This window comes from Festucalex cinctus, chromosome 12 (assembly GCF_051991245.1).
Source record: "Festucalex cinctus isolate MCC-2025b chromosome 12, RoL_Fcin_1.0, whole genome shotgun sequence".
NCBI lineage: Eukaryota > Metazoa > Chordata > Actinopteri > Syngnathiformes > Syngnathidae > Festucalex > Festucalex cinctus.
The window spans coordinates 20,467,652-20,485,159 of NC_135422.1; the positions used below are offsets into that span (position 1 = coordinate 20,467,652).

General features: G+C 41.7%; 1 protein-coding gene across 3 annotated transcripts in view; it reads right to left on the reverse strand.

The window, feature by feature from the left end:
- Window positions 1-9,850: 9,850 nt before the first annotated feature.
- The window catches only part of akap6 (A kinase (PRKA) anchor protein 6), an 88,925-nt gene continuing 81,267 nt past the window's right edge, over window positions 9,851-17,508 (reverse strand). For all 3 annotated transcript variants that reach the window (XM_077538708.1, XM_077538709.1, XM_077538707.1), the window contains exons 22-24: window positions 16,128-17,459; window positions 13,765-13,833; window positions 9,851-11,292 (exon numbers count right to left, since the gene is read on the reverse strand). In XM_077538708.1, the coding sequence (XP_077394834.1) occupies window positions 11,251-11,292; window positions 13,765-13,833; window positions 16,128-17,459 (1,443 nt within the window). In that variant the 3' untranslated portion in view covers window positions 9,851-11,250. The remainder of the gene's footprint in view (window positions 11,293-13,764; window positions 13,834-16,127; window positions 17,460-17,508) is intronic.

Sequence of the window (17,508 nt, forward strand, 5' to 3'; positions counted from 1 at the left end):
GCCGCCCGTCCGACTGGCAGCTGCGAGCTGCGAGCTGCGAGGAGCGGACGCCGACGTGTACGCGGACGCGCGAGCTCTGCGGCGCGATGATACGCTGAAGGGCTGCGTGCGCGCGCGCGCCTGTGTGGAGGAATGTTGCCGAGAGCGCGCGTGCGTGCGCGCTCAGCTCGAGCGGCAGTGATGTTGGCTCACGTTCCATTCAAAGCTTTTGTCTTCTTTTTAAATGAATGGTTCAACCAGGAAGATTGGACACAAGCATTTTGAAAATACCTTCAAACGCAATTGCAAATATATTTAAACATATTTACAAGTACACGTCACGTATTTATTTTGCAATAAGTTCGAAGTTGTAGAATAAATGCTAAAAAGTTTTGTTGCAGTGGGTACTGACATGCGCATCTTGCACATGTGCGTATCTAGTGGCATTATGGGAAAAAGCCAATCACGCGCTGCAGACATAGCAATAATAATAATAATATTAATAATACAGATAAATGTTCATACATGTCACAGCTGCATGAAAGGCAAAAAACAGTTGGTAAGCCATTTGAGTATTTTTTCCTCGTCATTCATTATTGTCATCCAGCAGTCAGGGGAGTGCCAAACGGCAAACAAATAAAAAGAAAATGGCTTCCCTCTTTGGGCCAGCGGTGGCCGGCAAGAGCGGGATTATCATCTAGAAGCATGCATGCATGACACCCAACAAAATGTTGACTCGTATGAAGGTGAAAGGCTTCACTACTTCGCTGGCGTTTAAACTGCTCTTTTGGGCGTCCGCACAAGTTGATCCCCGTTCACATTCATGACTCTGGAATTTTGGCTTCGGAAACGACGAAAGAAAGAATACATCCTTCATATGTGGACGGTTGGAGTGTCTGGAGTGATTTCTGCAAGTTCCATAACAGCCGTGTTTACTCGCCATGTTGTTAAGGAGAACAAAACAAGCACTATTTGCATGGCTGTCAATGAGCGAGCTTCTTTTCTGACCCACTTCCTGGAAGTCACGTGGCCTTGCGGTCTACAAATAGCATTAGTGCGGTTCACCATTGATGATCAATTATTCAATTTATAATCAACTTATCAGATTCATTTTAATTTGCATTAAAGTGCATTACAAAAGCATTTTTTCCCGATTACTGTTTATTAATCAGTGAGGTGTTTATTTAGTACTTCTTATTCGTATAGTGATTTATTTATTTTATTTTTTTTAAGAGATTGATGATTGATGTTAGCGGTTCGGTCATTGTTTTCCAAATGTTATATTTTGATGAAACACAGAAGATAATCAGTCTTCTTTCATGAAGGACGACAGAAATCAGTCAACGATTACTGTTGATATGCTGAAATCAGGATTATTTGGACATTTCTCAATTAAAGAATGGCTCCAAACGATTACTCGATTATTAAAAGTTGTCGATTAATTTGATAACCGATTAACTTGTCGATTAATCGATTCATTTTCAGATCTCCAGACTGAACTGAGTGATTTCAATTTGAAATGTCTGGAATGTTAAATGCGCCATTGGGGAGGAATGGGCAATTTGGGGCTGAACATTTTTCAATTTTTGGAAAAAAAAAAAAAACTGTGAATATTTGGAAGGAGAAAAATACAAGCCCACACGGCATGAATTTTTGACATATGTCAACATTGGAATGATGTGAATGGGAGGAATAATGTGGAAGTAGAAGCACGTCAAAAAAGGAATCACACACAAAATGTGGCGTTGCATTCAAGGACCCGTCGGATTCCCTTGCAACTTTGACAGCAGTCCCACAAGTCACGACATGTACTCAAGCACACCACCCATTTCCCAATCACGAAATTTCCGCCGCTGACGACGACGTCGACGCAATCGCGCGCGAGCGGACGATGGAGATGTCCGGCCGCGTTACCGTGACGACGGCGACGAGCGGGACGAGCGTCACATCAAATCAAGCGCCCGACGGCAAAAGTTGACGCGCGCTCATATTTGATGGATGAGGTCGGCCGGCCGGCCGTCCGGGGGGGTCAAAGTTGAGAGCCCGGCCCCCGCTCGCCTTTCCGCCGCCGTAATCAAAGCGGAAACTCCGCCGCCGCCGGTGATGAATGAACTGCTCGCGGGAATTACGCATGCCGCTGGGTGACGCCCACGCACACACGCTGATATCTTAGATGCACACCTCCACATGCAAATGATTGATCATACGCATCCACTTGTGTCTTTGTCACTGTCACACACACACGCACACACACACGCACACACACACACCCCCACACACGTTTTTGTATCATCGTGGGGACATCTCATTGCCATAATGCCTTACCCTAACCTCAACCACAACCCAAACCAAACCAAAACTCTAAAAGCAAGTCTTGATCCTCAAAAAGAGGTGTGAACTTGTGGGGAGCACCAAAATGTCCCCACAAGTACAAATCGGTCCCCACAAAGGTAGTTAAATCTGGGAAAAAAAATGTGTGTATGGGCCCCATAAGGTCGCAAAATCAAAGGCACACCCAAAAGGTTATTTTAGTGAACTAAAACTAATGGCAAAAAAACAAACTAAAATTCAAAAACAATTTCGGTAACGAAATAAAATAACGAAAACACTTTTTACAAAATGAAAACTAACTCTGGAACTACATTTTATGTTTACAAAACGAACTAAAATTAACTATAATGATAGCAAATATGTCCTTCATTTTAGTCTTTGGTAACTAATTGAATGCATAACCTTAAGGGAAGATTTTTAACGTGATTTTAGTCGATTTATTTCGATATGAACCGGAATAAGGATGTTGAAAGTGTGTCACACAAAAGTGATGTCATCTAGCAGCAGCCAAAAGAAAAGCACCAAAAGATGACGTCACTCCCATGGTGATTTTTAAATATTGTGCACAAGTAGTACACATAAAAAAAATTAAAAATTAAAATTAAACTAAAACTAAAACTAATACTGAAACTAACTAAAACTAAGAATTTATTAAATAACTAAAACTAATAAAACTCAGAGAACCACCTTGAAAACTAATTAAAGCTAACTTAAAAAAAAAACTCAAAATTAAATAAAAACGATCTAAAATGAAATGTGAAACATGATTTTAAGAATTTATTTTGATATGAACCGGAAAAAGGACATTTAAAAGTGTGTCACACAGAAGTGACGTCATCTCGCAGCAGCCAATAGAAAAGCACCAAAAGATGACATCACTTCCATGCTTTTTTTTTTTTTTTTAATATTGCACACAAGTAATACATATATTTAAAAAAACAAACTAAAATACTGAAACTAAAACTAACCTAAAACGAAGTATTTATTAAAGAACTAAAACTAATAAAAACGAACAGAACCACCCTGAAAACTAATTAAAACGAACTCAATTTAAAAAAAAAAAAACTAAAACAAAACGAAATCAAAACTAACTGAAAAATTCCCAAACTATAATAACCCTGGGCCCACACACACACACTCGTTTGTCTTTATCCCATCGTGGGGACATCTCATTGACATAATCCCAATTGGAAGCTAAACTCTAAAATCTCCAAAAGTCTTGAGCCTCCAAAAGAGGTCAAATCCCACAATTTCACGTCGGTCCCCACAATGGCCGTTAAACCTGTTAAAACGCGCGTGTATGGACCCCGCAATGTAGCAAAGACAAATGGACACACACACCCGCAGTTATCTTGGTTGCACACCTGAATATGCAAGTGATTGATAATAGACATCAACTTGTGTCTTTTGTCTCAAGCACACGTTAGATGATTGATGGTGTGGCTCGGACGGCGCCGTCATCTTCACTTTGGCTTTTTGTGGCCTTTTCGGCGGCCGCGCGCCACCTCGCCGCCTTCGCATCAAATTGTTTTCAAAATGTTTGGAGACGGCCGAGTCAACATTCAATCGACGCTTTGCGCAATTAACGGCAGCCCCCACGATGCATTCAGGGACCAGACGACGGCCGAGCGTCACATGCGATAGCGATGGTTTGGCTCATTTGCAGTGTTGCCGGTAACGCGTTACTCAAAAAAGTTGCTTTCTAAAGTAACTAATAGTCTAACGCGTTACTTTATTCTACAAAGTAGTCTGATTAAAGTTACTGTCCAGAGAATCAATGCGTTACTCCACATTTTCATGAAGAAGGCAAACTATCTCACTGTTGTAACATTCACAAACAACTACTGCTAACTACGAAGATGAGGCAGAAGTCATTGATCACCACACTGAATTCAGCCATGGTCTGGTCATGAATGGTTTGCACATTCAAAACAAAAGTGATGATACTTTTACTACTAGTTTTATTAACCAACAGGCACACAACACAACAAAAAAAGTGTGCATTATGGACCATAAAAGTGGTAAAAAAAATAATTTATTTCCATCCTCAACTGGTCCGTGAAGCATTATGGGATGAGGTCGTCTCCGCCCTCTCGCCAGGGGGAGTGACGTCAGACAAGTTACGTTTTCAGTAGGGGTGGAACAAAAAAACGATTCGACCGAACCATCGTTCGTCAAGGGGAGCTAAACGACCGTATCGGTTGCGAGTGAGGCTTTATGGTTTTCATAACAATAGCAAGAGTTCTGCGCCGTGCTCTACTTGTTTTGTTTACATTTCAGTAGCATCACCATTCAAGCTACTTCCGTGTTTCCGTGCTCGCGACACAACGAGTGACAACCTACAAATGGAGACAGTTAGCAGAAGCCGGTGCCGTACATCTCGGTATTTCCCATGGCTATCGAGTCCTCTCGGTGCACTTGTATGTCCCGGCCCGGCGTTGGTACTGCGCGCGAGCCAAAAAGAATAACTCCCGTGACGATCCAATGCATGGATTCAAACGACACAGGTATGTCCCACAGCCAACACACCAGCTAAGCTAAAAGCACACTGCAAGTATCTCATTTCTCAGTTTGTGGCTCCCTGTCAATGTCTACAACTAGCATGAGCAGCAGATAGGAGAACTGAGACGTGCCCGCGATTACGACAGCCCAAAAAACAAAATATAAACAGTAGTGATTCTGTGGTCATCATCGTGTCTCAGATTAAAAAAACAAAAAAAGATGTCATACATTAACCAAAAATGAAAGTGATGACAAAAGAAAAAAAAATTGTTACATACAAAAATTGTTGATTAAAAAGGGAAATGAACTTTTGGAAATATTTTTGCATATATTAAGTGGTTAAAATGTGTTTGATAGATTTATTGTTCCATAAGGTGGCTTCATATTTCTTTTGGCTGGACGGTAGGTTTATTTCATGTCTTAAATTTATGTTTCTGAAATACTTCACAATGTGCAAATATTCTGTTTAATTGTGTTGGTGTCTGTCTAAAGGTTAAATATTTATATTTAACATTAAATTATCAACCTTTTGTTTTCCTGATCCTTATTTTGAACAGAAAAAACAAACAAACCAAAAAACAATTATAACTGTCAATAACTACTAATAAATATTTAAACTGATACATGTGTACACACTGGAATAGCGGAACAAACAAACAATAGAGGAATTTAGGGGATTTTCATTTTCAACCTGGATAGATTTTTATTTTTTGTTTTATAAAAAGTATTTACGTTACAAGAAGTCAAGAGAGACTGCCTATTTTGTTTTTCATAAAAAAAAACCTTTATTTTCATGTTAAAAATGCACTTTCAATAAAGTATTTGGAACTCCGTTTCTACTGCATTATTTTTATGTTGAGATGGTGTTATCGGCAGCTGCTGAAAGTAACTAAAAAAGTAACTTTTAATCTAACGTAGTTACTTTTAAAATCAAGTAATCAGTAACGCAATTTAGTTACTTTTAAAACCAAGTAATCAGTAAAGTAACTAAGTTACTTTTTCAAGGTAACTGTGGCAACACTGCTCATTTGCTTAGTCCCGCCCCCACAACCACTTGGACGTTGATCAGGGTGACGATCTGCCATTTTTAAACCACAGCCTGTGTGGGTGAAAAAAAAAAAAAAAAGTATCCAGTCAACGGAGGGGGCTTGGTGATGAAGTGCTGCCTCCGACAGGGAAAATACAAACAAATTCGCTTCATGGAAGGCTCAAAAAACAAACAATAAAAAATAAAAAAAATCCTGGTGGGACATGCCCAGAAGACCTCACCATGCAGGGAGGCATCCATGAGCAGACATCCGAACCAGATGCCCAAGTCGCCTCATCTGGCTCCTCTCTACGCAGAGGAGCAGTCACGACCCAAAGCTCGTGACCCGTAAGTGAGGGTACGAACATAGATTGACTGGTAAATTTTCACCACAATGGACCCATGTCGATTCTGCAAACGCTGTAGCGAGTCGCTTGTCCATCTCCCGCCGCTCCATCCCAGCCGCTTCACACTGGGCTGCGAAGCGGTCCACTGAGAGTTGCAGATCGCGGCTTGAAGAAGCCAACCGCCAGCCTTTTCCGATTGAGGACCAGGGTCTCGGATTTGGAGGTGCTGATCTTCATCCCAGCCGCTTCACACTCAGCTGCGAAGCGGTCCAGTGAGAGTTGCAGATCGCGGCTTGAAGAAGCCAACCGCCAGCCTTTTCCGATTGAGGACCAGGGTCTCGGATTTGGAGGTGCTGATCTTCATCCCAGCCGCTTCACACTCAGCTGCGAAGCGGTCCACTGAGAGTTGCAGATCGCGGCTTGAAGAAGCCAACCGCCAGCCTTTTCCGATTGAGGACCAGGGTCTCGGATTTGGAGGTGCTGATCTTCATCCCAGCCGCTTCACACTCAGCTGCGAAGCGGTCCAGTGAGAGTTGCAGATCGCGGCTTGAAGAAGCCAACCGCCAGCCTTTTCCGATTGAGGACCAGGGTCTCGGATTTGGAGGTGCTGATCTTCATCCCAGCCGCTTCACACTCTGTTGCGAAGCGGTCCAGTGAGACTTGCAAATTGCGGCTTGAAGAAGCCAACAGCATCCACAAAAAAAAGCAGACATGCAATCCTGATGCCACCAAAGTGGACCCCTCAACGCTTCGATTGTGCCTACAAATTTTGTCCATAACGGTTATGAAGTGACTCGGTAACAAAAAAGGTCAGCCTTGATGGAGTCCAACCCTCACTGGAAACCAATCCGACGGAGCAAACTGATATCGGTCGTACAGAGTCCAAACAGACCCCTTTTCTGCATTTGAGCTTTTTTTTTTTTTACATCTATTAGAATTGTTATTATTATGATTATTATTATCATGTACAATGAATCGCTTGAAAGACATTGCGTGTCCAGTGACATCGTGCATGCTCAGGAAACAGATGGCAACCAATCCAGGATCCCTTAGGGGCCACCGTTTGCTTTCACATTTTATATTTGAACACAAAATTATTGAATAAGCGGCAATGAGCATTTTCAAATGAGGGGTGTCAAATTTACTGCATTCATTTTGAGTTCATTTCAAGTTCATTTACATGTAATAATAATGTATACATTTGTGGAGACTGGGCTCAAGTTGTATTTTACAATTTGAAAAATATGCAGAATTTCACAACTTTTTCCTTCATGTGAAAGATGAGATAGCTCTTCATATGAAAAGAAAAATCCACTGAATTGTCACTGTCAAATGCGATTATGCCATCTAGTGGCAGAAAAACACAAATCACTTTTTATTTTTTTTTACAGCACAGCACATCTTTTTAATGTTACCTCAATTTTATGAATTAGTATGAAATGACTGTATCAATGACTAAAAGATGCAGACAGATTTCTTTTCGTTTAACATTTCCACTTTTATGTTAAAGGGATACTTGACCCATTGAGCCATTTTCAGCAATAAAAAGTTCATATTTTGTCTATAACTAATGTGGTAACTTCATGATTTTTCATGTACAATGAATACCTTTAAAAAGTAATTTTTCTACTTGCTGTCGACTGATGATGACATCACATTGTGCTAACGACCAATCATGGCTCAGTTTACTGACCAAACCCAGAAAACAGGTGAGCCGTGATTGCTCGTTATGTTACCTACTTCCTCAGCACAGATGATGTCATCATGTGAATAAACACCATGTGGCTAGCATACTGTAATGAGTACTAAAAGCTAAATGCTAAAAGTGTTAAAAGTGTTTATGGAGGCTTACGTGCAAGGGGAACGTGTTCTTTGGACTTCCACAATGTTGAAGTTTAAAGTTGGACTAACACAAGATGACATTCAAGAAAAAAAGACAAGTGACAAGTAGGAAATTGTGAGCAGACTCCGCCTACATTCCGCCTAATTTCCTGTTTAAAACAAAACACGTGACATCCGCACTACCTTTCGTGAGTGAAAGTGGAGATGACAGCAAGCCAGCCGTCCCTTTGAACGCAAAGGAAACAAACAAATGAAAGAAAACACACACAAATGTTGAAAATATGCACGATGATGGCGTGATTGTCTTCTTCTCTCCTTTGATGAATAATTCCTGAGCAGGAGCGCAAGGGATCACTTTTGCTCGCTCCTTCAATCAGGACAACATTAAGATCATATAAAAAAAAAACACGTCTTCATCTTTTTATGATCATTTTCATCGTATTTATGGCCATCATCATCATCATCATGGTGGTGGTGACCTTGTGACGAGGAAGGAAAACAAGTTTTGACTCCCAAAGCGTCTGCACTCCAATCATGGCGCAAGGAGGCGGGAAAGTGGACGTGATTGAGGGCAGGACAAAAGAATTTGCTGTAAAATGAGAAGTTATGACTCCAATCATTATAATCAAGTGAAACGTAAACACTCTGTTGACTCGTTACCGGGGTAGGTAGACGAGATTTTGACGCATTTTCATCGGGATTGGAGCTAAGGTTCTCACTTCTTTTTTTCTTTTTTTTTACACACAGAACGCTACTTTTAACAAACTTTTTGTTCTTTAGTACAGTGGTTCTCAAATCGGGTATGTGAAGACATCACCGAGTATGTGACATTTTTAAATATATTTAAAAACTCCCATCCATGCAAGAGAGCCAGCTTGATTTCAGTTTCTGCTTTTATTTGAAGCTAACTGAATTATTTGTTTTGAAAACCAACCTGTACATTGATTCAAAAGCAGGAAACATGATTTTGATAATTATTGCACCATTATTTATTTACATTACTTCTTTTGTTTGTTTTTGACCTAGCAGGAGGCTGCATGAGAAAAATTAAATAAAATATTAAAAAAAGAATTACAAGAATTATTAACCTACATGTTAGCATTAGCGTAGCCTAGCATGACATTCCCTGATTATTACAAAAATTCCAAATGAAAATGTATCGTAATTGCAAAAGTCATTAGCTTAGCGTAGCCTAGCCTAGCATGATGAGGCGACACAAGTTGTAACAATCGGCAGTGTGGCACCGCACCACAAGGTGGCGCTTTCTTTTCATTGTGTGGTAGTAGTTTTTCCTTTTGCCTTTTTTTGTATTGTCTGGATTTTTCCCTGAACGGTCTTTTTTTTGTAATGTGCGGTGGCGTTGAGTCCGCTCCTTTTTGTTGTTATAGTTTAAAATAATAGTTTAAAATAAATGTTTCTTTTGTGTTGCTGTCCCTCTATGCCATCCATGGCAAAATCAGCCTCCACGCATTACAAAGTGACCAAAACTAAACGATTCAAAAACCTTAAAAGCTAATTCCCCTGATGAGTTGGTGCAAAAATGATTTCAGAATTATAAATTCAGTTAAGACTAGTGTAGATTATTTTAGCATGGTAAAAAAAAAAAAAAAAAAAAAAAAAAAAAAGTTTGATTGATTAGCTTAGCCTGGCACATCAAAGAGAGTGGGACAATAACACCAGAAGCACAATGATTATTGTATGATTATTATTTTATCGTTAGTCTAGTTTGATCTTGCATAATCATGAATGACTAAAACAATATTTCATCGCTAGCATAGCAAGCCTATGTGTGTCAGAAAAAAAAAAGACAAAGGACAAGCGATCATCATCCTGAATGTTTATTAATTATTGTTGTAGCCAAGCATGCCTCTTTTTGGATAAGATGCGACAAGACGTTTTAAGAACATCAGCTTCGTTTTCTTTCGCTTGTTTTTGACATCTTTTATCAATGATTGACATCCTGTCGCGCGTCACATCAAAAAAACAACAAAAAAACGTTTATTTATCAGCTGTCGGGAGTTTTATGACCTCCCTCCAAGTGAACATGCAGTCAAGGACACACGAAGCAACGCACACACACAAGCAGCATTCCACCTTTACAAATGTACACGACGAGATCAGCCTCCACATCCTCACCTTCATCATCCTCACCTCCATCATCACCTTCATCGTCCCCATGGCGGCTAAAAAGGTAAGCAAGGCACAAATCGACTCAAACGCTATTTGAGCTTCATCCAAGCAAAACTGGAAAACAGCAAAAGCCCGACCGACCCACGCAACATGGCCGCCACACGCAAGATGGCTGTTTTGCCAGCCTTGCATAGATTCAGCAGATCGCCCTTTTCACGCTCAACTTTCAGCTCGGACGCCCCCAGAATTATCGCTCGCAGCCGTCACATGACCTTGTCAATGTGTGTGCGTGCGTGTATTTAAATGTGTGTGCTTGTGTCAACATTATTTTAATTAACTAAAACTAACCAAAAAAAAACTACAATTCAAAAAAAATATTTTGTTAAAATAAAATCATAACAAAAATGCTTCTTAAAAAACAAAAACAAACAAACTACATTTTATGTTTACAAAACTAACTATATAGCAAAAATGTCCTTCGTTTTAGTCTTTAATAATTCATTGAATGCATGAGCCTTTGGGGATTATTTTATTTGTGATTTGAAGTCGATTTATTTTAATATTAACCGGAGTAACGACTCATAGAAGTGATGTCACCTAGGAGCAGCCAATAGAAAAGGACCAAAAGATGACAACGCTTCCATGGAGTCTTTTTTTAACTATTGTACACACGTAATACACATAAAAAAAATTTAAAAAAAAAATAAAATTAATAATAATAATAATACTGAAACTAACTGACACTAAACTAAAACAAAGCATTTATCAAATAACTAAAATTACCGAAAATCAAAACTAACAGAACCACCCTGAAAACTAATTAAAACTCCATTTAAAAAACAAACTCAAATGAAAAATGTAATAACTACAATAACACTAGCTTGTGTGTATATGTAGTGCTTGTGTACAAAAGGGTGCGTTTGTGTCTGCATGCAGCCATTTTGTTTGCTGGTTGGACGACACGTCGAAGCTCGGATGTTCTCGTCAAATGTTTTCCTTCCACTTCCACTACTTCTTCTTCTCTTCATCTACTTTCTTCTTCCAGTCGTTCATCAGTCACCACATTTGTCGGTCCCACGTTGCGCGCAGTCGTCACAGACGGACCTGGACGGCGGCAAGCGGCGCGGGTCGGCTCTGGACGGCACAAGACAAGAATTGCGACAACTTTAGACTTGACTTGAACATGGTTTGCATTCGTTCCCGCGTCAGCTCAATTGAAAAACTCACAAACGAGCAACTCAAGAGCACAAAAATCAAAACGTTCTGTGAGAATTCAACGGAGATTGATTGTGCTGCTCCTTCAAATGTGAGCCACCAGGGGGCAGTATAGCACAAACAGTACATGATAAACGCACGAAGAAGGCTGACACAACTAAATGCCACTGATCTATATGTAATACAGGGAGTCCTCGAGTTAAGGCACACTCGAACACTTTACAATGGTTGCATCCGCTCCGCCATTTTGGCTCCTGGTCCACCATTTTGTCCACAGTGTTTTCCGTTCTTGTGCTATTTAGCCCTTAGCTAGTGCTAGCGCTTGTGCACTTGTGGGCATTCTTTGTCTTTTTTGCCCTCTTTTTTCCACAACATGGCCCCAAAGAAAGAAGAAAGCGACGTCCTCGATCAATGTTGGTCCAGCCAAAAGAAAAGCAGTTACCATGGAAACCAAGCTAGCCATCAGAAAAAGATAGCAGAACAGAGACACCGATGAACATCGGCAAAGACTTGTCGGACAGCATCTTTTTTTTTTTTTTTTTTTTTAATGTATTTTAGATTTTTTTTTAATGAAAATTAATTAGATGTAAATATTGACTTGAATGGGGAAAGTCGACTTAAGTCAAAATTCCGGTTACATCGCTAGCGTAGGAACTTACGGAACACCGACGTAACTCGAGGACTCCTCCCTGTATATGACTGGCTAGCCGCTAGGTCAAGACTTTTGAGGTGGCGAAGCGGCCATATTGCTCCTCCCAAGAAACCTTTCTCTGCATACGATCCTATATATTTACAGTGTCAAAATTGGAGAACATTTGAGACACTACTTCGGAGAAACAGCATCATTTATCACGTTTTAAATGTATTAAACATAAACAAGAGGACTTCAGACATTTTACAGTTTGCCTCAAATACATGAATAATTGATATACTGAATGACGTTTACTACAGGAGGAAACGTGTATATGTTTTTATGAAAGAATTCTAAGTGTAATTGAACAAAAGATGCCTCTGCCAAATCTAATTTTGGGGTCGAAGGAACTGAACAATCAAAGAAAAAGGGGCAGCACTTTTTTTTATTTTTATTTTTAACTTAAAAAAAAAAAAAACAGTGACCACTAGGGCTGGGAATCTTTGACTGTCTCACGATTCGATTCGATTACGATTTTCAGAATCGATTTTCGATTCAAACGATTTTTGACTCAAAATTATTTGATTGACAAATGATTTCTGCTTCAATTTACATATATGCACAACATTGTCATGCTCTACTCCAGTCTGCTTTGCAAGACAAAATGACAAATAGAGACATTAAAGTGTCTTTTTTTTTGTTTAAACATTTATTAATTTTGTATTGTAAGTGCCTTTTTCCACAAAAACAGCATGTGGGCTACAACTTCCTTTTCCCCTTCTTCTTCATTTCTAATTTAAATAAAATCAATTTTTTGATATTAATATCGATTCGATTAATAAATGAGAATCTTGATTCTTTTATGAATCGATTTTTTGGCACACCCCTCGTGACCACCCATCACAAACCCTGCCCCAAGCCTTCGACTAACTGCCTCCGAGCTGTATATGTCTCATGTGTACGTATAGCATATAGTTGATCCAGTAGTCTGCTCGCAAGGTGGGAGTAACAAGATGGCCGCCCTGTGACTTCAACGGCTTGTACTGGCATGTATGGGCTATCGGCTATCCACTCATATATACAGGTCAGTGGTGTGTGCATGTTTGTTGTTTGTGCTCTTTTGTGAGTCTGAAACTTTTGTGAGCATCAGTGGATGATGAAATCCGAGCGCGCACACACATGCGCAGTGCACTTGCACGCACGTGAGGACCTTCTGCCGTGTGGGTCACAAAGCACATCACGAGCCGCATTCACCATTGCTTTAATTGAGCCCGCGTGTGCGCGCGCGAACAGGTGGGCTAGACTGGGACACCCGATGGGGGTCAGCGGCAGATTTATGCATCACTGACATCATGTGTGTGCGTATTTTGTGTCAAGTCAGTGTGTATGCAGCTTTGAAACAACAACAACAACAACCTGCAGCTGTTGGTCTGTCAGAGCGTGTACAGGACTGTTGTGCCCTGCCCTGAGGGGTGCGTGCGCGTGCGTGTAGTACGGGGGGACCGAGGTTCGCTTGGCCCCGGAGGCGCCCACAGGCCAGACACTAGCACACGCGCACATTTCTATTGTTTGTTCCTTAGTTTGTTGTTTGATTTTCGTCGCGGTCAAAAGGTCATCAAATAAGTGTCACGACGACGATGGAATTGTGGCGACCGGTCCATTCACGTTTGTCTGCGCGTGATTGGCGACCGGTCCGCGGCGTACGCCACCAACTCAAATGAACACCGGTGGATTTTTTTGTTTGTTTGTTTGTGACCTACCGCGATTGGCCGAAGAAAGACTTGACTCCGCCCCTGAGCGGCCTTGGCGGCTTGATTGGCAGCATTCACCTGCCACACAAATGAAAAAAGAAGAAAACAAAACAATTCAGACATCATTCATTGTTGTCCAATGAAAATGATACGATTATGCATTTATTATGCAATCTTCATCACTTTCGGACGGCACATGTTCCTCCGTGGGGCCATTTACACAAAGCAGACATGGATTTTATTTATTTTTTTTACACTTTTATGAAGCCAATATGAAAGAAGAAAAACATGACAACGAAGAATACGACGACGACGATTCGCTATGATGCCATGCAGGGATGCCATTTATTTATTTATTTATTTATTGATGTAGTATGTATGAATGTATGTTTGTATGTATGCATTATTTATTTATTTATTTATTTATTTATGAGTTTAATTATTTATGTATGTATGTATGTATTTATTTGTTTATTTATTGATGTATTTATTTTTAATTATTTATTGATGTATTTATTTATTTACATATTTATTTATTTACTTAAAATATTTTACTTAAGATTTTTCCCCATACAATGGAACAAAGACAAGAAGAAGGAAAAAAAACAACAACTGGTGCATTGATTGGTATCGTGTTCAAAAATTTGCACACAAAGGGGACAATAAATGTCAATGTAAATCTAAATATACATCGTGTCAAAAAGGTTCCCACACTCTTACAAAATGATCTCGAAAAATTATTTGTATCCAAATGAATCCACTCCAGCCCTACATTAATGTGTCATTTCATTTCGCCATCTCTTGAGTTTTCCATTTTTGTAATATTCTCATTTCCATAATGATGTTGAGAAGATGCTTTTGGTGAAAGGTCTCAGTCAAGCAAATATTGCCAGTTTACAATCCGGCTGAAACACGATTTGACATTATTTAAAAAAAATATTTCAATATTTCAGACCAAATATTCAATATAGGACAAAAAAAAAAAACTAACTAAATGTGCACAGTAGCCAGTTTAAATGAAAAGGAAAAACTTGAACGTGTTCCGTCATCAAATGCGTTTACATTCATTTCGGATCTTCTCAACGTAATGACGTATTTTATTGATGATAGTTGCAACGAATGCTTAGCTCATTTGTTGTCAAAGCGCCGTTTTGTTTTTTTGCACGCGTTTAAAAAAAAAAAAGACGCCGGCCCTTGAAGCGGCGCTACGTGACGCCTTCAAGGGCCGGCTCATTGCTATGCGGCGCCGCGCGCGCGCAAGCACACAAAGAGTCCAAAGTGCGAAAAGTGTCGAAAGCGCGGCGCTAGCAAGGCTGTGTTGCTCATTTGCATGAGGAAATAGAAAATGTGAAAAAAAGAAAAAAGGAGCCCAAATGTGCTAATTCAAAGCTGATGAATCCTAATCAAATGCGACTGATAGTAATTATGCTGATGTTGTTCCCTGGACCTGAAAGTGAGACGTCTGCAAATCCCACCTCGCATTAACACCTCGGGGAGGCACAGGGTGGGGGAGGGGCATGCATCTCTGAAATACAGCTGAAGAAAAGTACTATTGAGAAGGCGGGAACAGGCGGACACTGAAAAATTCCACCGATACAATCAAATGACAAAAAAAGAAAAAAGAAAACGTCCTGTTGGGTTGCTTTCTCACGAACAACGGGTCATTTTCAACCAAGATATGTTTACACATTACGATAAACATCATTTATTTGTTGTCACAATTTCAAATTTCAAGACGTTTCATCATGAAAAATTTACTTTTGGACTTATTTTATTATTATGAAGAAAATCGTCAGTGAGCAGCCGGACGTCGCGTTACAAAATTGTCTGGAAACGATCCGGTTGACGTCCAAAGATTTAAATCACAAAATGGAGGGACTGAAATTGTAAAAGCACAAATAAACCGAAGTGTATAAACGCAGCATACATTAAGATTGAACAAATCATAAAATAGATTGATAAAGAGTCAATGACAAATAAAAAAATATATATAAAAGAATGAAGATAAAACAAATACAAAAACAAACAAATATTAATTATTTAAGAGCCATACAATGAAATGAATTCACTAAGACGTGACAAATATTGTCAGTTTCGATTGCTAATGTCTTCCGATTATCATTAAGATGGGGTTAGGGTTAGGGAGAACCTATTACGCAAACCTAAACCTAACCTAAGTTTTTGTAATGTGATTTGTGAACAGCTAAAAAAAGAAACCAAAAGTGAACAAAGTGATCTGAAGTATCTGGTTTAAGTAGTGACGTGACCGGCAGGCGCAAAGGCCACCAAAAGGATCTGGTCGTCCGATCACATCCAGTAGCGACAGCACGTGTGAGTGTTTGGTGCTCGATTTGCGAGCATCGGTCACCAACCTGCTTCTTTTTGGCCGTTGCCAGCGCGGTTGTCTTGGCTTCCTGTCGCCTGCGCCCCCCCGCCGGCCTGGTTTCCGGCGGCTTGGAGTCGGCCGCTCCCCGCCTCCCCGCCGCCGCCGCCCTATCGGCCTCTTTTATCTGCCGGCAGTTCATTTTGGGATGAATACGCGTGGCGGAGGCGGGCGGCTCTTTTGAGGGATTTGTCGGCGAGCCGCCGACACTTATCTTGGTCATTACGCCGCCAATATTGGATTGAAGCATTTTAGGATCTGCCAAACATTGGGCCGGCGACGAGTCTATCGGGGCGACACGCGCCCGGGGATTAAGATAAGACGGAGCCTCATTACGACGCGCCTCCTCCCGCCGCCCTGACATGCAGCGGCCCCCGAGGCGCCGGGCCTCCTCCTCCCCCCGTCTCGCTTCCCCTGAAGCCTCACTGAGGATAGAGAAGGAGCTGTCGGGAGGCTGCGGGGCAGCTGAGACAGCGCGCTTGACCCCCTTGGGGTCTCGGGGATCCGCCTTCTCCTGGGGGAAGCACCCTGGACCCCCCCAGTCAGAGATCTTGCTGGGGCAGAGTAGCGAGCCCTGCGGGATCTCGCCCTCGACAAGCCTCTGGACATCCGCCGACGTCTTCTCCTCTGGGAGGGGCTGTGGAGACTGAAGCTCACAGATCTTTGCTTTGTCCTGGGCCGGCGGCGTTGTGCAGTCGAGATGCAGGACCTCGCTGCTGACCGAGAAGGAGCCGTGAGAAGGATCCGGTACGGCCGAGACCATACTCTGGATCTCTTCGGGTGGTTTCTCCTCCAGATAGAAACCTTGCAGGAGTTTTGGGCCCTCAAGTTGAGAGATCGTTGGTGACTTCTCAACGGGTGGCGAGCCTTGGTAGACTTGACCGTATGGAGGTTCCGGGATAGCGGGCAAGACCCTCTGGAGCTCCTTGAGGTCTCGGAGACATGCCTGAGTCGGTTTGGAGAACTTGAGCATTTTCTTGGTGGGCGGCATGCTGTAGCAGAGCGGCGGGCCCAGGTAGACCTCCTCCGTGCAGGCGGGGAAGAGTGTCTCCTCGTCACGGACGTCCGGACTGGGTGGCGGCGAAGGGGCGGGGCTTACGGGGGCGCCATCACTTGACTCCAAGTCCGGAGGGATGACATCCGCGCGACTTTGAGTGGGCGCGGTGGCACAGGCGGGGATGAGGTAAGGCGCGGGTGCGGCGCTTTTGTCCTCGGCGCACTCAACGACTTCGCCGCAGTCGCTGTCGTGAGACGAGAGCGACAGGTAGGCGTAGAAGTCGCCGTTGCGCAGATGCAAGGGCTGATGGGAATGTTGCGTCACCTGCAGTGGGCACAAAAGGACACGAAGGTCACATATCGGCCGTCGTATT